The 21,878-nt window shown below is 44.4% G+C and overlaps 2 protein-coding genes across 2 annotated transcripts in view; both read right to left on the reverse strand.

The window, feature by feature from the left end:
- The window catches only part of ADCK1 (aarF domain containing kinase 1), a 99,614-nt gene extending 94,651 nt beyond the window's left edge, over positions 1-4,963 (reverse strand). Inside the window, exon 1 of the mRNA XM_068130668.2 lies at positions 4,740-4,963. Within this exon, the coding sequence (XP_067986769.2) occupies positions 4,740-4,868 (129 nt within the window). The 5' untranslated portion in view covers positions 4,869-4,963. The remainder of the gene's footprint in view (positions 1-4,739) is intronic.
- A 5,121-nt stretch (positions 4,964-10,084) lies between these two features.
- The window catches only part of HNRNPUL1 (heterogeneous nuclear ribonucleoprotein U like 1), a 133,621-nt gene continuing 121,827 nt past the window's right edge, over positions 10,085-21,878 (reverse strand). Inside the window, exons 10-14 of the mRNA XM_068130674.2 lie at positions 13,749-13,917; positions 13,019-13,294; positions 11,113-11,240; positions 10,814-10,939; positions 10,085-10,610 (exon numbers count right to left, since the gene is read on the reverse strand). Of these exons, the coding sequence (XP_067986775.2) occupies positions 10,506-10,610; positions 10,814-10,939; positions 11,113-11,240; positions 13,019-13,294; positions 13,749-13,917 (804 nt within the window). The 3' untranslated portion in view covers positions 10,085-10,505. The remainder of the gene's footprint in view (positions 10,611-10,813; positions 10,940-11,112; positions 11,241-13,018; positions 13,295-13,748; positions 13,918-21,878) is intronic.

Here is a 21,878-nt window from a genome sequence, read left to right on the forward strand (position 1 = left end):
GCAGCTTTGAGCGTCGACAGCGGTTTCGGCCACGGCTACAAAGCGACGCCGCCGTGCGAACACGCCTGCGGAGGGGCGGCGGCTGCTCACTCCCGGCCCGACCATTCTCCTGCTCCAGCTGAACCTTCCTCCCCTTCCAGCCATTCGTTCCTGCCTTCATTCCCCATTCGTGTAAGTCTGATTGTCGTCTGTTTTGTGTGTCTTGTCCTGGGGTATAAGTAAGTTTGTATAGGTAAGCTAGTGTTGCACTGTGTCTTCTTCTTCTGTAAATTATTTTCGGTTCTTTCCTCCTCTTTGGTTTCTTTCATTGTGTACATAATAGTTAGTAATAAATCCTGTTCTTCCTACCTTGCCTTCTTTCCTTTACATCCGTTTCGTTTTAGTGATTTCCCCATTGAATACCTGTGGCACGATTTGGCCAACGCAATAGGAATCGGGTCAAGTTCTGCTAACGGTTCGAGCCGCGGCTGCTAATCCGCTCGGCAATTAACATCTTGTTCGCGGTCTCGAACGAGGTTGCTCACCTGCCTCCCTGGAGGGAGCTGGGCAGCTTCAGGAGCGGAGGCGGCCAGTGAATATAGAAGGGGGACTAACCCACCCCCCCCCCCCTAAGGGGAGTGCCGTACTCCGTTTCCGCAACAATATATAACATAAGTTCAAAACACATCTGGTCACAAGTGTGCCGCACTGACCGGGTCCTCAGTCGAGGTCCTCAGCATCATCCCGTTTCGGCCCTTCAACCTCGATACGGTCAGCTAAGGTGGGCCAGCAGGGGCACGTACACATCCACATGCAGGAACTGCACCTGGATGCGTACATACCCCCACCCCCAGCCAGTGCAAACAACAACAACAACAACAACAACAACAACAACAACACCTCCACATCCAGAATCCACAGCACCAAACAAACATGGAGGAACACTCAAACACCCACCTTTATACCCTTCACCACTCACCAACAAAACACACCAGATCATTCATACACACACATACACACCCATACACACACATACATACAGAACACCAACCAAACAACCACCTACACTTACATCATACACCACTCAACACACAAAAACACTCATGCAAAAATTAATTCATGCAAAAACACACACCCTCACCCACTCACTCATATACACAAAATAAGAAGTAATAATGGTAACAAAACAAACAAACAAAAAAAAAACCCCACACACACACAACCAACCTACACCGTTCGACGTGCCTCCATAAACTTCCTCCATATCCAAAATGAGCCTTTCAAGGCAACCTGGGCCACCTTGTCACACATCCTCCTTCTTTCTGTCCCACACACTCCCAGCCTAGCAAGAAATGCAGAAAAGGAATTGCCAATATACCCTCTACACCCCACCTCAAATGGCTGACACAAAACTCGCCAACCCTTCTCCCGGCACTCTGCCTCCAGCTCACTGTACTTTCCTCTCTTCCTCTCGTGCACCTCCTCCATGTTCTCTTACCAAGGTACCGACAACTCCCCTAAGATGACCTGTCTTGTTGCACTTGACCAAATGACAATGTCAGGCCGCAACCTTGTCACACAGATCTCCTCTGGGAATACCAATTGTGGCTTTAGGTCTGCCACCACCTGCCAATCACAAGCATCTGACAGCCCTCTTGCTTTCCACATCCTCCTCCTCCTCTTTCCACCTCTTTCCACTTGGCCCTCTTTGACAAACCACACCTCTCCCCCATCAGTCTCCTTCTCCACTCTTCTCTCTCTCAATCTCAGCACCTCTTGTTGCACCATCTGCACCACCACCGCCAGCACCTGATCATGTCGCCACCTGTATCTTCCTGCTGCCAATGCTACTGAGCATGCACTCAGTGCATGCTGCACCGTTCCCACACCTCCACACAAATAACATCTCTCCTCCTGCAACAACCCCCACAATCTCAAGTTTACTGGTGACGGAAGCACATCATACATTGCCCGCAACAGGAAATTCAACAATATTGGCTCCATCCTCCAAATCTCTTGCCACTTCAATATCCTCACCCGCACACCTTCCCACTTAGTCCAAGCACCTTGCTGTGCCTGACCGACTGCTTTCACATATCTCCCCTCCTCTTCCTTTCTTCTCAACTCCCTCTCAACCATCTTCCTCCTCTCTTTCACACATGCCTTTCCCCATCGCTCATGCTCCATCCACCCCAAGCCATGCTTCCCATGCTGTACCATCCCCATGACCTCCTCCTGTTGCAACCGCTCCTCCATCTCGTCCACCTCTGCTCTTGCATTCCACTTCCGACTTCCCTTCTTCTCTGGGAGAGCATTCTTTACCACTGCATCACTTGAATCCCGCAACATCATGAACTCCCGCACCCTCACCACCTTAAACTCCTCGGTTAATGATGTCAAGGGAAACTGGAGTTTTCCACCCTGACCATAAAAGGCAATGTTCGTCAAACAGCGTGGCACTCCCAACCACCTCCTCACAAACCCACTCACCACAACCTCCATCCTCTCTACATGCCCAATTGCAATATCATCAATGGCCACAATACTCATATATATATATTATATACATATATATACACAACAACAACAAGCATTTTGAGGCCATTTTCCCCGCAAGAGCGGGGGTTAGCCGATATATATATATATTATATATATATATATATATATATAAAAATTCTTCCCAATTGTATTCTTTCACAGTTAACCATTTACGCAAATAATTCAACACTGTACTGTATACTACCTCCTCAGGAACTATGTCTCCTTCCCATTTCAAGGCCAGTGCCACTCTCAATGAGGACCAAGAGAGTGTGGTTAATTGGAGAAAAGACTGGCTCATCACCTTCAACCAAAAGAAGACTCACTTGTTGTCTGTGTCTGCTGTGTTTTGTAGCTGTACCGGAGTTTTGTTAAAATTATACATGTTGCAATCATGTTCTGAAGATGAACAACAAATTTATGGAACAGAATCAAGTTTTTCGTAAAACTAAACAACAGTTACACGGACATTTTCGACAAGATGAGTGTGGTGTACGGGGAAGACAATGTCAAAATCACATATGTTTGAGTGGGCCAAGAGGTTTGCGGAAGGGAGAATGGATGTGAATGATGATGAGCAGTCGAAAGGCCCATCGATTGCCAAAACGGCCGGAAATGTCGAAACGGTGAGAATGTTGGTCCGATCTGACAGACGTCCAAAACTCCAATGATAGGAACACATTTTGCATCAATGGAAGAGATCCAGAGAGCCATGACCAATGATAAATGTTTTTTCAGGCAACAACTTCCAAGGGTGCTTTGAATCATGACTGCGACATGACATTGGCAAGCGTGTATAGACTCCCAGGGAGATTACTTTGAAGATAAACACTAAAAATAATTGGTATGTTTATAATAAAATTTTCTATCGCTTTAATCCTGGAACTTTAATGTCAAATCTTGTATACAAGGTCATATATGACCTGCTGTGGAGTATAGTTGCCAAGTTTGGGCTGGCGCTCCAGCCTGTCATCTATCTCTCTTTGACAGAATTCAGTAACGTGTTGTGAATCTTGTGGGGACAGGAATTGGCATCATCCCTGGAACCTCTCAATCCACTGCACTGTTGCTTCTTTGAGACTCTTCGAGATAGATATTTTCACGAAATGTGCTGCAAGGGTCTCTCACGGGTTGTTCACTTGCGTGTATCTTTCGTCTCTCTACATGTTTGGCAGTTGCTTCACATCCAAACACTGTATCTGCCCAGAGGAGCAAGTCTATGAGGTACTCTTCTAGGTTCTTTCCCAGTACAGTACTACATCACTTTGGAACTCTTTACCTGCATCCTGCTCCCCCCTCAATCCAGTTAAATTCAAGAGGAATGTAAATGCATTTATTCTCTCTTTAACATCTAACTTTCCATTGTGGGCTCTGGTTGGGCAAAATCTCATTAAAACTAGAACGGCACTCAGTAGAGACCATGTCTATACCTCCGCCTGGTTGGCCATATCACTCAATGGTGAAGAATCACTTAAAAAAATTAATAATTTTCATATCCGAATCCATATTCAGATCGCCACCAACATCGAATCGTTTCTTCCTCGTCACACACACAACCTGTCCAAGTTTCGTCCAAATCCATCCATAACTTTTTGAGATATCCCGCAATGTATAGTTTTTAGCCCTATCTCCCAATACTGAAGAATCAATGAAAAAATTAAATAATTCTCATATCCGAATCCATATTCAGATCTTCACCAAAATCGAATCTATTTGTCTTTGTCAGACACCCAACCTGTCCACCAAGTTTCGTCCAAATCCGTCCACAACTTTTTGAGATATTTTGTTCACAAACAAACATAATGGTGAAAACATAACCTCCATTCACCTTTGTATTGGTGGCGGAGGTACTAAATGGAGGGCCCCATGCAGACAGATAACATCGACCTGGAAATAGTCTTCAAATAAAATTTATACCCAAAATAAACGTTGTAATTTGGACGAAGACTGCATATAATGTGACTCAGGGAAATTTGTTAATATTTGTATCCGTCTTGGGGTGTATTTGACGAAAGTACCAATGGTATGCAACCTTTTGTCTTTTTTAACAAAAGTTTATACTTTTAAACCAGACATTAAAAAGATATCGGCTGATTAAAATTAAACAACACGAAAAAGAAAAACAGGACTTTTAGCGAAATAAATCAAAATGAGAAAAGAGGAAGAAGAAGAACAGTAAAGTAGGAAGTAACGTGTGAAAACTGAAAAGAGAGCAGACGCACCGTGTAAATGGCGCGACCCATTCGGATCGCAGTCGCATCACTCACATCCGGCCTAACCAGACCTGCAAACCCTGCGAGCCCCGCTAACCCTGTCAATCCCGCCAGAACCAAGATCCGGTGCCTCGGCATTCAAGCTGGAAGCGAGATGACTCGGGTTTAGAAGGCGTGCACGTCTCCCGCACATCAGCAATGCAGATGAGAGGCGGAAAAGCCGCAACCAGCGTAAAGAAATGAAGAAAAAAAAAACAATCCGTTTGTATAATTTGAGAAGTTGGGATTAAAAAAACATTCTTTTAAATGGAAATTTAAAAAATGGAAATGTCCTTTTGTTAGTTGAATAAACCGAGCAGCTTATACACCGCATCATACTGTACTGTCGAGGAAAACAATGACGAAGCTTTGATTGTATTTCCGGTAATCAACCTGGGTTTGCGTCGGGTTATTATAGCGCATCATACACCGCGGGTTCAGTGCGAACCCAAAGGTGGCTTGAACGAAGTAACACGAAGGTTCGAAAGAGATGAGGTTCACGTTCACAAGCCGTTCATTTCCACAACACAAGCATCTATCCATTTCAAGGAAAGATCACATCAGATGATTGATCTTCAATTATCATGAGATTCCTGACGTGGAACGTCGACGTAAGAGGCCATGAGGCATATTAAAGCCTGTGCTATTATTTACCAACCTATGGTTAATACCTTCGCCACCAAAGGTGGATGGAGGTTATGTATTCACCCCTGTCTGTCTGTTGTAAGGTTGTATGGTCTGTCTGTCCGTTTGTCTGTGAACAAAATATCTAAAAAAGTTGTGGACGTATTCGGACGAAATTTGGCAGAGATGTAGCGTATGTGACGACGACAAAATGATTATATTTTGGTGATTATCTGGATTCGGATCCGGCTATGAGAATTTTTAAAGCGATTCTTCACCATTGGGAGAAAGGACCAAAAACGATACATAGCAGGATATCTCAAAAAGTTATGGATGGATTTGGACGAAACTTGTTGGACAGGTTGTGTGTGTGACAAGGAAGAATCAATTCAATTTTGGTGAAGATCCGGATCCGGATCCGGCGAGTATAATTTTAAAGTGATTATTCACCATTGAGTGATATGGCCAACCAGGCGAAGGTTGGCTCTCAACTGAGTGCCGTTCTAGTTTGTCAATGTTCTAATTCTAATCTTTAAATGCTGAGCGCACAGCACGTAAGCAGCTGGAACCATTTTTAAAGTCATTGAATGACTCGACCAGGATTCGAACCACCGACCTCCCAGACTCAAAGTGGATACCAACCATGACACCACCGAGGCTGCTGGTTATCACCAATATCAGGATGATCGAAAACGTGGAAATCGCAAGTTGTCTACGGTGCTATCGATTTTAGAGGAATGGACTAAGCGAGCAGGTATCACACATCACCAGGGGTTTTTAACTTGTTCTGCTCTTGACTGGTCACGTGACTGTAAATAGGCAAAAATGGCGGCCCGAGTAAATTCCTGAAAAAATATTTTTCTCCAGACCCACCTGTCAGAATGCTACCACATTTGGGTTACACCATTAGGCCAGGGCCCAGAGAAGTTACAGATCCAGGGCCCATATTTCTATGGACGAAGTGTTTTGTAGGATGAGGGATGAACAATCATCAACAGCTAATAATTATCAGGATCATTGGATTTCAGAATCATTGGAATCTCCCGCGATGAAGCTAACTCCAAGGGCCTCTCACTCACCGCAGGCAGGTTGGTGGTCTTTCCGTCTTCTACCGACTCCTCTCTGGCCTTGCCCCGCCAGCTCTCTCTGGGCTCTGTCCCGCAAATATTCCTACAGGTCGCACAAGATCTGCCTGCAACCCTCTTATGGTCAAACTGCCAAAATCAAGACTCTCTGCTCACCTTCATTCCTCTTAGTGTAGCAGCATAGCAAACCTGTTGTGCATTTTGTGATACAAGCACCAAATTTGGCACAAATGTACATTAATATGTTGCGAACATTTTCAGATATTGGGCCACTTGAAATTCCGTAATTTCTTTTTTCAAATTTCGTAATTTCAAATTTTTCGGGTGACACCGTCACAATTTCGGTCTTCGAGGCCGGCCGATATAGTGGGGCGGCTTAGCCCAAATATTCAAAAGAATTGTGCATTTTGTGATACAAGCACCAAATTTGGCACAAATGTACATTAATATGTTGCGAACATTGTGTGGTCAGCAATGAAGGCGAGAGTCTGAATTACATGTATGCAAAAGACCTTGTGAACCAGTGAAGCAAATACACGGGTAAGCATGAATTAAATCTAGGGCATGATATAATTTCCATGATGTTTACCTCTACACTCAATGGTGGAAGGAGGTAATGTTTTGATCCCAGCTTGTCTGTATGTCTGTTTGTCTGTTAGTCCACAAAATTCCAGACAAAGCTTGTAGTAGTGGTAGTTGTAGTGGTAGTGGTGATAACAGAAATTGTTATATAGAACTGAACTTATATTATTATTATATGCAGAAAATAACTTCATTTCTATATGCCCTGCAGTGGACAGGTTAATTGGTTTATGCACTGAAGGGGTCACCCTGGTGTGCACTGCTGTGTTCTGCCTCACTGAGTTGTTCAGGTATGATGTACTCAGCACAAGCTTCCGGTCGGCCCGGAGGTGGGGGTGCGGGGCCTGTCACGGAACGTCAAAACAAACGGCCTGCCGGGGCCGCCCAAAAGTCGGGCGTGAGGGGCGCGTCCACTAATAGAACGCCTCTCGCTTCCCAGATCGAGGGCCACGTGGTCAGGAGAACCTCGTCCCTTCCGGTCACACTTTGCCTATCGGCCGGCCTCGAAGACCGAAATTGTGACGGTGTCACCCGAAAAATTTGAAATTACGAAATTTGAAAAAAAAAATTACGGAATTTCAAGTGGCCCAATATCTGAAAATGTTCGCAACATATTAATGTACATTTGTGCCAAATTTGGTGCTTGTTTCACAAAATGCACAATTCTTTTGAATATTTGGGCTAAGCCGCCCCACTACTTTTCTCCCACCTCTGGAACAAACTCCCTCACTCTCTGCAATCCCACTCCACCCTCCAGGTCTTTAAAACAGCTGTTCACCACCATCTCTTATCTTCCCCCATCCAAAACCTTGATCTTTTCTACCCCCGCTAATTTCACCTCAATTCCACTTTTTTGAAATACCAACTTCTGTCCTGGAAGTCCTTGGTGTCCTTGTGTTTTATACTTCTCCCTCCCCCTTCCCACGCCTCCTCCCCCTTCCACACATCTCCCTGCTCTCAAATGTTGTGTTTGTGTGCTTCCCCTTCTCTCCCCATCTTGTTTTCCGCTCCCTCTTTTTATATATTTTGTTTGTCTGGTTGATTTGTTTGTGAAGTAAATGTTAGCTCTTTCACGAGCCTCGATTCAGTATACAAAAAAAAAAAAAAAAAAAAAAAACCACAATCAAAATTGACGACATCCACTCATAGGTATCATAATCACCACTCCACACCATCGCCCAGTCACGCTAATGTCCATCTAGCCCCAAAGAGTATAGCTACCCATCGAATTACAATCTAAAACAATGGTTCCAAAACCTTTTTGTTCACGACCCAAAAATCTGACATCACGATCGCCCTGTGACCCAAATGGTATTGGTACCGACGATAAAAATCCACCCCTCCTCAAAAACAGGGATTTTTTTTTTTCAAGTTTGGGTCATGGCCCTGGGTTTGGGAACCCCTGGTCTAAACCTATTGACTGTTTCTGCTGCAGTAAGTGAACTAACGCCGGCACCTGGCGAAATTCCAGCTCAAACCAATAGAGGGCATTTATTGCATCAGTGGCACAGCGGCGCTCTCAGCCAATGATGCTACCCCGCAGCCTTGCGCCACATACGAACGAAATCTTGCTACCATCATTTCATGCATCAACGACTGAGTGAAAGACCCCAGCCTCATTACAGTCCAACTCGTCCCCCTAACACACCTCTTCACTTTTGTAAACACTTGCATTTGATGTAGACCACCTACAGCCATTGGTCCTGTCTCTGTTCATTCTGCTGAAACATTATTCTGCACCCTTCATTATCTTAAACATCTCTATCAGATCCCTTCATAATCGCCTCCTTTCTAAAGTCCCGTCTCTTTCAGTCGATCCTCGTAGCTTGCACTATCTAGCTAGCCCTGGAATCGATCCAGTCGCTCCACTCTGAATGGCAGCTATGTCCTTCCTGATCTGTCACCAAAACGATATACAGTACAACACGAGCAGAGGTACCCAGCGTTGTGCAGTCAATGCCGTTCTCATCCTGTTGGCATTTTGAAGAAATCAAATTCGGTTTTTACAAATTTTTGGAGGGCCTAAAACACTTCCCCACACCCATTAAGGAATGGGGTTGCAGATCATTTAATATTACCTTTCACATAACTACAAAGGTTTAAGCCACCTCTGAAAGGTTAGCAAAGATCCGTTTGGCCATCTCTGAGAAAATGGCGACACAGACAAACATCTCTCTTGTAGTCGAGTTAATTTGTTAATGGTGCTGTGATAGCTCGCCTACTTTCATCAAACTTCATCTTAGATGAGGACTCACAAAATTCCTAGATTGTTAAAACGAGCTCTATCGATTTATAATTTTTCCTCCCGTAAATGGAGTAGAATTAGCAATGAAAGCCAAGATGCGTCTTGGTCTTTCTCCCTTTCCTGCTTGTTCATTCCCTTCCTTGCTGTGTCCAACAGTCGCCGCACTGTCAGATTGTTACCTTTTTACCATCCATCACCTGGATTCTTCCTTGAGCCTCAATCTTGTTTAGGAAAAAAAAAAGTCCAGGAAGGGGTATCTGAAAAAAGTTGAGATGTATAAAAACTCAAGTAAGCGTTTCATCGATGTTAACATGGCAATTGCACACCTTTGCACCTTGTGATTGTGCAGTCCAAGTATAAAGAATTGGGTCACCTGCACATTAAGTTGTTACTTTTGCACAGACCAGTACCTTCATTTTTTTTTTTAACACCTGGAAAGGGTAATGATTCACATTTTAGAGAAGATAAAAAATAATTCCAGGAATCCAAAGAAAAACCAGAACGGCATTCGGTAGAGCAGATACCTCCGACCTCTGCCAGGCTGAACAGTTTACGTTTTGTATCCCAATGATGGGCAGGATCTGGATTCAGACCTGAACCAAATTAGAATCGCTTGTTCTCGTCACCGAAGCAACTCATCCCGCAAGTTTTGTCACAATCTGACCATAACCTATCCAGATATCGTACTCACAGACAGACAAACTGTCTCACAGACAGCTCACAAACAAATAGGGGTGAAAACAACCTTTGTTGGTGGAGGTAAGAACAAACTTCCAATATCACCAGACTTCAGTGGCATTTATTAATAGGCATTAAAAGTACAAAACTTTTCAGCAGGAGAAGAAATAAGAAGAAAAAAAAATGATGATGATCCATTGTTTACAACTTTATACCCAAGGGTCACCATCCTAGGACACTACAACAACTACAACTACTACTGATATCCAGGATTATTATGGCAAACTGACAATCATGACGTGCAGATCCAAATCAGACCAGAAAAAAAAAAGTTGTTGATGTAAAGCAGTACAATATAAAATACGGAGCTGAGACTTTGCAACATTATTAAGAGGAGAAAAAAAAAGAAAAATAAGGTTTTCTTTGTTTTGTTTTTTTTCAAACCAAGCCCAACTTATGCATACAATGTCTCAGGAACAGCGGCTTGCACGTTTGGTGAGAGAAGTGATAGCACAAGCCGATTCAATTTCCCGCCCCACCATAGCCCCCATAGCCTCCGTAACCGCCATAGGACCCATAGTACTGGTTCCACTGGTTCTGGCTCTGTTGCTGGTAGTACTGACTCCACTGCTTGCATGAAAATTGAAAGAGAACAAAAGGAGGGTGGGGGGAGGGGTGGGGGGAATGGAGGGGTGGAGAAGGGAGACCGGAAATGAATATCAATTACAAAATGGCATACCAATCAAGGGCTTTGGAATCTAAACAACAAAGTCACTGTGCCCAGACAAAACAACTTGGCAGAGGCTGTGCAATCAGAATAAAAACCACACCTGCTGGTATTGCTGAGGGGTGTAGCTATGGGCAGCGGCAGAACCATATCCAGAGGCATAAGCTTGCTGCTGAGCTCCATCATAGCCACTTCCATAACCTTGTCCATAGCCCTGTCCACCATAGCCCTGCAGAGAACAAACCAAGCACACATATATCATTCACACACAAAACAAAATGTATCGAGTGTTGAAAATTAAAGGAAGCCTCAAATGTGTGATCAAATCAGCAAGATGCACACTTCCCAATAGTTGGAAGATTTTATCCAAAAGGCTACAGGGTACAAAGGAGGGTATCCAACCTGGCTGTAGGATCCCTTGAAACCCTGGTTTCTGTTGTTGCTGTAGTAACTTCCTTGATTACGAGCATAGTTGCTCCCACCTCGGTTGCTGCCTCCGCCACGGCTATTGTACGACCCTTGATTTGAACCTGCGATAAGAATAAAATTCAAAAGAAGAAACAAATTAGTTGTAGAAGCAAGTATTTATGTATATTGCAGAAGATGGCAGTTCAAATCTGCTCTGAAAACAGTATTTTCATTCTTCTTTAATGGCCACAAGTATTCCCACGTTCTTGTGGGGTTGGCCAGGGGACGTTTGGCCCAAGCCTTTCAGGAACCGGCTGACCAGGCTGGACATTTGACTAAGGTTAGGGGAGGAATTTGGAATTTGTTCATGGTGCTGCTGGTAGCTCCCCTAATCTCCGCGAAGGACAATGTCCACCAATTGATGTCAACAGATGTGACGGCCAGTTTTGCATCCATCTGAGGGACGTCGCACACATCCTGTGAAACACTGGGATGACAGTTTATAGCTGGCCCAAGATGCATCAATCACCCTGTCTGGGAAATAAATATCGTATGAACACATCACCAGGTTGGCCAATTTTGCATTTCCATCTGAAAATTTGCTTCACAAAGCTGGTATCCCATGTTCAAACGCCATACAATGTGTTGATTTGTCTCTTGTCTAAAAATATTGTTCATAAAATGCAAAAGTACAATGACACTGTTGTGGGAATTCCTTCTAGGCAGTAACTTTGCATGTATTAGAATAGGCGAGGGAATGTCATTGTGATATAGAATATGAATCGTATTTTGTATCGAAAGATGCCGTCTTCCTAACTCCTCCCTCCTTACCCACGATGTGTGTCTAAAACTGCCATCCTTTCATATCATTTATAATGTTCTTACCTTTGTGGTCTGTCCTAAATGTCTGTCCTGTCCTAAATAACTTTTAAAAGCACCCAATAGGCTATCAGGTACCAAGTTTAGACGGCAAAGCTTGCTAAAGCACACGATAGAAAGCGGCGGGGTCGTGTTCATCCTACCCACAGACCCAGTGAGTTCCAGACCAATAGCAACCGAGCGGGGAGGGGCTAAGTGTATCACGGATGCCAAAGCTATGAAAGGGCTTGTCATGAACAGTGGGAGAGCCGATGATCTCGGAACTTAGCAGTGAAACCGTGTACGAACTACATCAGGGTCTCCACAAGACCAGCCTTACCCCTCCTCTGGTCGACAGCCATGCCCCCACTAGGCAGGCCCCTTTCCCTCTGACCGACTGGCTGGCTGCACACAAACTGGGTCTGCCAAGCCGCGTTGCCACTTGGGACTCACCGTTTCCTGCCGGATTCAGCCCGGGTATTCCTGTTTTGCGAATTATACCTATTGTCCATCTACTGAGGAATGAATGAGGCATAGTTTATTTAAGGATCTCCATTCATTTGTTGGCTCGGGGAACATTTGAGGGTAGAGAGATGGTTAAACATTTTTGCTTCCCTCCCCTTCCCTGTAATTAAACACTTAATAAAATCACTTGATCTCTGGGCGATTTGAGTGCCACTGGTTGCTAGTAGAAAAATACACGTCCATAAAGGACTGATGGGGTTGGGAGAACAGCGCCGAGGACGACATTAGAGTAAACGAATGCACAGCCGAACAGTGCAACACATCGATTGGCTCAGTGGTTCAATTGGAGTTAGATATCGTGGCAAAGCGGCCCATGATACAGTTTGGTACGACAGAATCAGTTGGCCGTTACGACCGCTTTAACGCAGTTTGTCAGGATTAGGACTGGGCAACTGGAGGAACCTGACGGCTGTAACAATATCTTCTTATGCCTATGTCTTGTATGTGATGTATGTAACAAGGTCTTCAATGAATCTTGCATCACATAAAAAATACTATGTTTAAGGAAATAACCCACCTCCCCTGGGTCGACTCCCACTGTAGTTTCCTCCATAGCTGCCACCACCTCCGAACCCTCCACGCGCACCCCTTGTGAAGCCACCACTAGTCTGTCCACCCCGTCCGCGAAATCCTCCACCACGGTTGCGATTGTCGAAGCGCTTTGGAGGTGGCGGGCCAGCTTTACGCCCTTCCTCACGGTACTGGTCAATCAATTTTTGAGCTTCCTCCTTTTGCAGCTCCACGTAGACTACGTCGGTGAGGTAATCGCCAGGTTCAGGCAAGGTGAAGTTGGCTGGTGTTGCAGTTCAGCGTGAAGTGAGGACCACAAACAAGCAAACAGGGTGGGAAGAGAAGGGTATGGGAACACGGGTCAAATGCACAAATGTGAACCGACCGACAGCAGAGAGCAACAGCGCATAGAGCATGTAAGCCCAGGGCACTTCACTTCTCTCTGGACGCCGGCAATAAAAAGATGCTTAAGAAAAGCAAAAGCAGAACAAATAAAATAGATGGACAAATACAGTGCTTGGGAAAAAAATAGCAGCGTGAGCGTGTGGAGTGGGGCAGGAGGAGGAGAGCCATATGGAGATTTTCAACATATTAATGGATATAAAAAGGATGATAAGTGAGAATATGCATGGGAAAGGAAAATGAGCAAGTGAAAGAAAATAGATTATATAAAGAAAAGGGTAGGATTGTTTTCTTCCAACTTGCTTTTAACCGCAGCGGCTGTTCCAGGCACCTACCTTTCATCTCTAACACAGCCGACTCAGGAACATCCTTCCCCTCCTCAGAACAGCGCTTTTGTGTACGCTCTTTTAAATCCTCATCCGTAGGACAAATTACAATAGCCTTGCGTTGAAAACCTTCAAAAGGTCGCATTTTTCGTCTCTGTGCTGATCCATAAACATTTGTCTATTGTCGATGACAAGGAAGAAGGTAAAGAGTCATTACTTCATTTCATTTACAGGGTTTTTGGTACTATGTACCGCGTGACCGCCAAGACAGCCTGCAAACACACTCCCCACATCTTATGTAAGGTCAGTAATTCACAGTAGAGCAGGCAAGTCAAGGCGGCTTCACCCCAACCCGAACTTACCTTTGGGATGTGCTCAAATACGTTCTTTCTGTGCTAAAGTACTAATCTGTGAGGTTATACAAATTTGGCAACTTTAGTGCCATTTGTCAGGATGCATTCATTTGCACAACCTCACAAGTTCATGTTGAAACTCTAACAGCCGGATGCCAGAAAAATAACACTCAAACGTTCTACTTGATCAGAAGTACCCATATTATATTATAGGGAGGGTAAAACCACGGTAACTATACGATTGTTAAATAACCTTTCAATTACAAGCTGAGAAATAATCAAAATTACACAAATACAAAGGAAATTGATACACGATGGAACGGCATTTTAAAGCAAATATTTCATAATTTATATGTGAATAGAATAATTATTACGCCAGAGCTAAATAGTTATTTGACGAGGCAGCCATTTTTTCTCCAAACCATCCCTCCATATATTACCGAGCTCCATGATATACGTGGAAGATGGATTCAATTATCATGGAAGAAAGGTTTATTGATAAATGAAAACCATATTCGCTTTGTTTCGATTCAAAAAATGAATTGGAGAATGGCCGCAAACAATATTCACATATGGTCAAGAAGATAAGAATATCAGCCGAAGTGTGCCACATTTACAAAATCTTAATTTCCTCAAAACTAAGAACTAAAATGGAAAGTCAATCGCAAAATGATACTTTTGAGGTGGACCGAGTCTATTCTATTCTCTAATAATGAAATAATCAAATGCCTTTAAGCTTGGCCAGGGCTCCAAATAAAATGAATTGCAAATAATGTGAGAAACATTCCCAACTTCTGCACAGCTCCTAAGGGATGCACACCAGCAAGAGGACTATTACAACAGAAAATATTGAAAAAATCTATGTTGCAATCATTACTTTATAGTGTATTTGATTTGGTTGTTTTCCATTGAATAAGGATGCAAAGCTAAAGATCCACTCATGAAGGGTCTTAGTCGTGGCTGGGATACCGCATGTACTGGGGAAAAAGCAACCGAGTGTAACTCCCATGCAGCTACTCCAGCTGCAAATTCCAAACATATGTTGTTCCTTCATACAAGCTCATGTCCATATCAATATCGATGTTGAACTAACCACAAACACAAGAAAACTCGATGGATGTACCACCTTCAACAATTGACATGATGAAGTGCTGTGGAGCACTTGCCAGATAATCCAACACTATGAGTGCATTTACAAACTCCGACCTTGACACATGTTACAACTGGAAAGCATGAAGTTTTACCACTCAGGGTCACAGTCAAAATCAGACACTCAACCACCCTCCCTGCACGAGCAACATTGTCTTCCTCTGATATGGAGCGAGATATGTGTTACGGAGTTTCATGATATGGAGTGTTGATTTGGCTCCGCAGAACCGGCTCAGAGCCTGCGTGTGTTGCAGAGTGCCGCTGATGCAGTGTCCCTTTGGGTTAAGACAGAGGTTGCAATTTGTACGACCAAGGGTGCTGGCGAGAGCTTGCCAACCGATGGAGGTGGACCCCTGTGAGGCGTGAGGGGCACGTTGTGTGGTGTGAAAACGTGTGCGGAGTCCCGAGACAGGTGTGGGGATTCGCGAGTATGGTGTTGGCGGTCGTTCGGGCCGGCTGCCGATTAGATGATGAGATGAATGAAATAAATGAAGTGGTATAGGATCGGGTGGGAGGTGCACGTGGCGTGCCATAAAAGGTGTGAAATACAGGTATACCTGCAAGGGAGTTGTGGCAACCTGCGGTTTGATTGGCTGGCTGGAATTGTTGTCAGATGTAATGGAGTTGGTACCTGTGTCTGTAAATAGAGGTTGGTTGTGTGAGCTGTCAACATGATTGAAATGTGATTGGCACCTTGTGTGATTTTGAAAATGACAGGTTGCTTAAGAATTGTGAGGGTTGCTTTGTCTGATATTATGACAATGTACTGCTGATAAAGTTTAAGCTCGCAGCTTGGCCTCCAGAGCGGACTAAGCTAAAGGTTCGAGTCCTGCTTGTAAAATTGTGAGTGATCTGAGATTTCTTAAATCCTGAGCAGAATTTAATACATATTTGCAATTTCTACCAATTGTTGAATCGCCGGTCAGGATTCACACCCAAGCCCCATTTCTAGCCCCATCTTACTGTGGAAAGGTGTAGACAGACTATGTGTGCCTCAAAAGGTTGTGAAGGTTGCAGATGCACGGAATGCAACAAACATGTCCGGCTTTTGGAGGGAATCCAAAGAATGCTTTGCGAGGCCCCAGATAGAGGTTGGTTTGCAGGTTTCACGGAGGGAGAGCGAACGAGGACGGTGGCTGGGCTGGTGAGAAACTGCCTGGTTTTATGTTGATTTTGGATATTAATTTTTCAGTTGTGCTGATTTTTGCTGCATTGATTTTTCTACATTTCCTAAAATGATTATCTAATTGCTAATATTGCTGTGGGTTGACAAGTCGGGTAAAAATGATTTCAATTCCTATAGTCCAGTGCATATGGGACGGGGGACGGGGGACGGAGGGGGGGGGGGGGCATGTAAGATGACGTCAGTGTGCTCTGAGTTCAAAGGAAGATGATGTCATCGCATTGGATCCCTTCCAATGTCAGAAGGTAATATTGGAGAGAGGTGGGGTGCTGATTTCTGCATGAAATTGGCAGAATTTGCCCTTTGTTGGCCAACGATTTTTCTTTGCATTTCGTTTAATAAATGAGCTGGCAAAGAGACCGTGGATGAGACTGCGCCAGTCTGGAGAAGTGGTGTCCTTTGGAAGTGAGTTAGAGTCTGGTTGGGTTCTGGGGCTTGTGGTTCGCCTCTGTTGTCTGTCGGTCTGTGAGTAAGACATCTCAGAGGGTTGTGACCGGACTTGAGCAGAACGCAGATGGAATGGTGATGCTCTGGTCTCCTGCTTGGGAGAAGGTAATTGTGGTTATGGTTTTACCCCTGTCTGACTGTCCGATTGTGAAGTCCATGGTGCAATTCCACTCCAACTATTGTGAAGTCCACTCCAACTATGGAGGGCCAAAGTTGAGCGCTCAGGAGCTGAAGCGATTTAACATCGGAATGCATCTCTTGGAGGACCACCAGCTGTTCCAGAGAAGTAAGGTGTGAAATATGGTGATGTGATCTTGTGGACAATCTGTGATTGCTTTGCACGTTTGACTGAAGGATTCTAGGTCATATGTGAAACGGGGGGGAGGGGGGTGAAATTGGTGATTGTGGGAGGAGTTTGTGGGATTTTTTTTTTTGTGGGGAGATGCATTCTCTCAACTGGGAGACGATTTTAATTTCAGACAATTTTTCAGTATTTTAATTGGCTTGTCCAAAAGACAGCAGATGAGTGTGCCACAGGTATTGATAGGATGAGTGCATTTTATCAAAGGACCAATACCAGTTGACTGTTGTTGATGACTAACAACTGTTGTGATGTGGATTGTGTTGCGATTTAATGTGTAATATTTTTGCATTCAAAATGATTATCGAGATATTTAAAATAAAATGGTGCAATAATGCAAGTGTATATGCAAAATATATGCTTCAGACTTAGGTTGCAGGTGTTACATATTTATGTGAATGCATGTGAATTACCATTCAGGTCTTTGCTTATCCGTGTGTAGTATATTAAGTTGTTGTAGTTGTAGTTGTTGTGTAGTTGTTGTGGTTGGAGGGTCAGGAGCCCTTCTGAAACAGTGGCCGGAAACGGAAGTGACCGGAAACGGAAGAGGAAAAGACACGAGGAAAAAAGGACGAGTATTCTTCCTCCTCGCCCCGCACCGACGAAAGGGGGGATTGATTGAGCCGTGTGGAAAAGCGGCGTTCCCGAGCCTGTCTGGCGAGAGGAGTTACCGGGACGGATACCTGCCCGGTGGACGTCAACCTGTCGTGTGGCCGTGCACCGACCCAGCGTTTGGCGCCGTTCGTGACACCGTCTAAAAAGACGCGTACGGGTCGCCCGTTGGGGCCTAACACGCCTGGCAAGCGGCGTGGGGCTTTTGGCTTGCTTTCCCGTACCCGCTTCGCGTGGCCACGAGGGGCTGTAGCCGGGGTGCCTGGTACGATACCTGCCCGGTGGAAAAACGTCCACCCGGGGTTCGTTCAACCGCCCGAGTGCGGCGACGCCGACCATCATCTTGGTCAGGAGGGGCCCAGAGACATTGTGCGGGACTGAGACCAAAAGGGGGTAGTGAGTACTCACCGGGACACACATATATAAGATGGCCATCTTACTCATAGGGAATTGATTGTGAATGGGGAATTGTTGATGGTTGTGTATGGTTGATTGCTCGGGGAAAATCTCCGTGGTTGTGTCATTGAAATTGTATGGTATCATTACCATTGAAATATATCCTTGAACGTCCGTTGTCTCTTGGGTGAAATTCATATGGATTGCGTGGCGAAAGCGCATATATAATACAGCTTTCTGGCGAAGTTCCTCTCACGGTCCGGGGGTCACCGAGACCAGGTATTCACCGAGGGGACCACGTAACACAGGAATGAGATGACGTTGCAGGGATGGCAGCGATGCAGGATCATGCTTACAAATTTTTGTGTTTGCAAAAAAAAATGATGTTTACGATGAAGGGGTGGCAGGGTAAAGGAGCAGGATGGAGAAGATGCGGTGAGTTTCTCCTTTCCAATGGCAGGTGCGGTGAGAAATGATGATTAATGAGTCAATGATTGGCAGATCATGCTTAGTTAGATGTGGAAAATGATTATGCAAAACAGAGTTGCACTTGACTTACTTTTAGTGGTAAAGGGGGGGTGTTTCCAAAATTGTTGAAGGTAAATGTGGCATTTGGATTGGCAGACACGACGCAGGGAGTGCAGCCAAAAATAGCCAGCAATCTAAGAGATGAGGGAAATAAATGCCAATTCGGAGAGAATGGGGAGCAAGGATAGTTCATGGGCTGATGGTCGCCTTGGGCCTCCTCATATCGATCATCATTGCCATTGGGGGGGGGGGGGGGGGGACTGGGAAGTGCTGATCCGTGTGTGTCAGTAAGTTTGCAATGAAGGTACGGGGGAACACCCCTGTGTGGTCTGGGGTCGGGAGGAATAGGCACGAGACACCCCCATAGATGCACGAGTGACCTTCGTCCAGATACCAGTGGTAGCTGCAGATCATCGAGAACTCCATTCACCCCTGTACAAGAGCCGCCATCTCCCTGTCTCCAAGCCCTCCACCCCTTAAAACCCACCCCTTCCCTCATAATTGAATCTTGCACAGCTGGCATGACTACCCGAATCCAAGAGTTAACTTCACAAACCATGCGCGAACTAAGAACGGCTCTGGAGCAAGCTGAAGATTCCGACTCGGACGAGCGTGAGTGGCAACGATTGCGTAGTGTTGCACTCTAAACCCAGTACCCCATGCGCGTTTCGGAAGAGCGAACTTGAAGATTGCCCCTTGCGCGTGCCAGAAGAGGTGATCAATCGTGTGTGAATCCTGAAGGAGGAAGCGTTGGAAAGGGTGTCTTGGGTATTAAAGGGTGTTGCTGATCGCCAGCCTATTTTTGAATGCATTTCTGAATGCATTTTGAATGAAATGCATTTTGAATGCCTGCTGCGAACCTGAGATTTGCTTTGAAAGGCCCATCCTAAGTAATGGGTTTCTGATCACTTCTTGCGTTTGATTTTGTATGGGAGGCTTTGGCCCACATTGTATTCATGTATTCAAATGACTATATTCTTCATTGCTTGTAATCTTTTTACATAGCCTCAAAATAATATAGGGAGGCCAATATTTATTCATGAATAATTTTATCTACATCTCTCTCTTTCTTCCTCTCTAGGTCTAAACAATTATAAGGGGAAGGGACTCATAAGAGGTACGTGACTACCGTCTGGGATTTATCGCCCCAACTTCATGGGTAGGACCTGACCCACCCGACCACAGCTAGCGTGTTTTCCCTTAGGCAAGGAACTTCACGCACCCCATGAAGTCTAAGATAACATCACAGATAGCAAGCAAATACTTCTTTGAAAATCCCTAGTGGGACAGAGGGTGATAATGAAATATCTTTCTTTCCTAAAAGATACATTGAATATCAAAGCGGGACTGTCGAGGATTTCGGTCGAATCCCAGTGTCGGGGATTTCATACATTTGGCTCTTTTACCAGGGCAGCCCTTGATCATTCTGAGAACTGAACAAAGCTTGGCAGAAACGACCCGTCGCCTTTAATAACATAGCCTGTTGTTGCAGTTTTCAGGCTCCGACCTTGGGGAAAAAACTGCGTGGACGAGAAAATAGCGTTTCCCTTACTAAACAGCCCCAATTGTTATGCTTTCTGTCTCGTCTTTGAAGTTTCCTTTCATCGTTTCCTGTGCAGTATAAAAACCCTGGCCTGATGTGCTTTGTTGAGAAGCTGCTGTTACTCTTAAATGGCAGCTTTCCCATGTACATGTACCTTTAATAAATTCTCCTGTAACTGTCTGAGTTTGGTCAAATTATCATCCCTGGACAATCCCTAACAGAGGTACCTATGACATCATCAATAACCTATGATATCATCATCATTATTTTATTCCCCATAGAGTTATTTACAATGAGCCATTTCTCAATTTTTTCTATGCGGCGCTTTCGGAGATATAGAGGTGCAAAGTTTTTTGTTTTTTTCAAGATGGCGCCCATACCATGTGACCTATGTCATAATTATCATTTAAAAAATTATACAGGTGGAGTTGCACCTATGGTGGAAATTTCCTGTCAATCGGACCAACAGTTGCAGAGAAAATCATATTCATTCTGTGCAGACAAACAGACAAACAAACGGACTCAAATGCAATACCCTCTCCTCTGATGAGGGTAACAAGTACTGCAACATTGTGTAATATTAACTCCTCTCACTTCAGCAATTTAAACACCGCAATAGCATCAAAGGTCCTCAGTTTAAATGATTTGCCCATCTTGAAAAGATTATTTGCATTATAGCTTCTTGTAAAGTACTTTGAGATTATTGCTTCTTGATGAAAAGTGCCTGTGAAAAAATTATATTCTTTGGAAATTATCACTGCTTGCCCACATTATCATAACGACCTGTCGCATAAAAAGAAAAAGTCCGGAAGTCTAGCACCGTCAATGCAGTGTCTTATACACCGCCTTACTTAACATGTCCAGGTACTGCAAAACAGAAGGGTTTTGAAAGTGCGAAAAAGGCTATTTATGGTCAACAGTGTTAAAGTATATAATTCAATGGAAATAAAAGAAACTTTACAGGTTGTAGGGAAAAAAGAAAAATCCGGATGTTTACCACTGTAGTTGCAGTCAAATCTTATCGGTGTTTTATACAGCACCTTATTTAATAGGTTACATTAGTTATTTATGCTTGTTGTTTGTGTCCTTTATGACATCATTTCAAAAAATAACTTTCCTGGTTGGCATGATTTTCAATTATGTTTGACTGCCACACAGGCAGACAGAGGGGGAAAAAAATGATCTTGCGCCTCTCTGTGAATGTGCAATTCGGATGCATTCAGAGACAAAGTACTGTTAAACTACACTGCAGGGGTTCTTAACCTTTTTCCCTGTCAAGACCCCCAACGGATTGCCCACGATGTCCCCATACCCCCTTCGCCAGAATGTTGACTGACCAAGGCGCACCGAAGATGCGCATAGCTAGGGGGGACTGGGGGCATATCCCCCTATAATTTTTTTTGTTTTCTAGGTGCTCTGTGGTGCATTCTGAGGGGTGTTGCCTATTTTTTTGGATGAAAATTGGTAACTTATTACCCAGAAAAAGGCCAAGTTCTGGGATCCGTGCCTGATTACCAGTCCCATTATGTTCCAGTGTGACTTCAAAATATCTCAATAGCTTAGTTTT

This window comes from Myxine glutinosa, chromosome 1 (assembly GCF_964187855.1).
Source record: "Myxine glutinosa chromosome 1, kmMyxGlut1.1, whole genome shotgun sequence".
NCBI classification, from domain to species: domain Eukaryota; kingdom Metazoa; phylum Chordata; class Myxini; order Myxiniformes; family Myxinidae; genus Myxine; species Myxine glutinosa.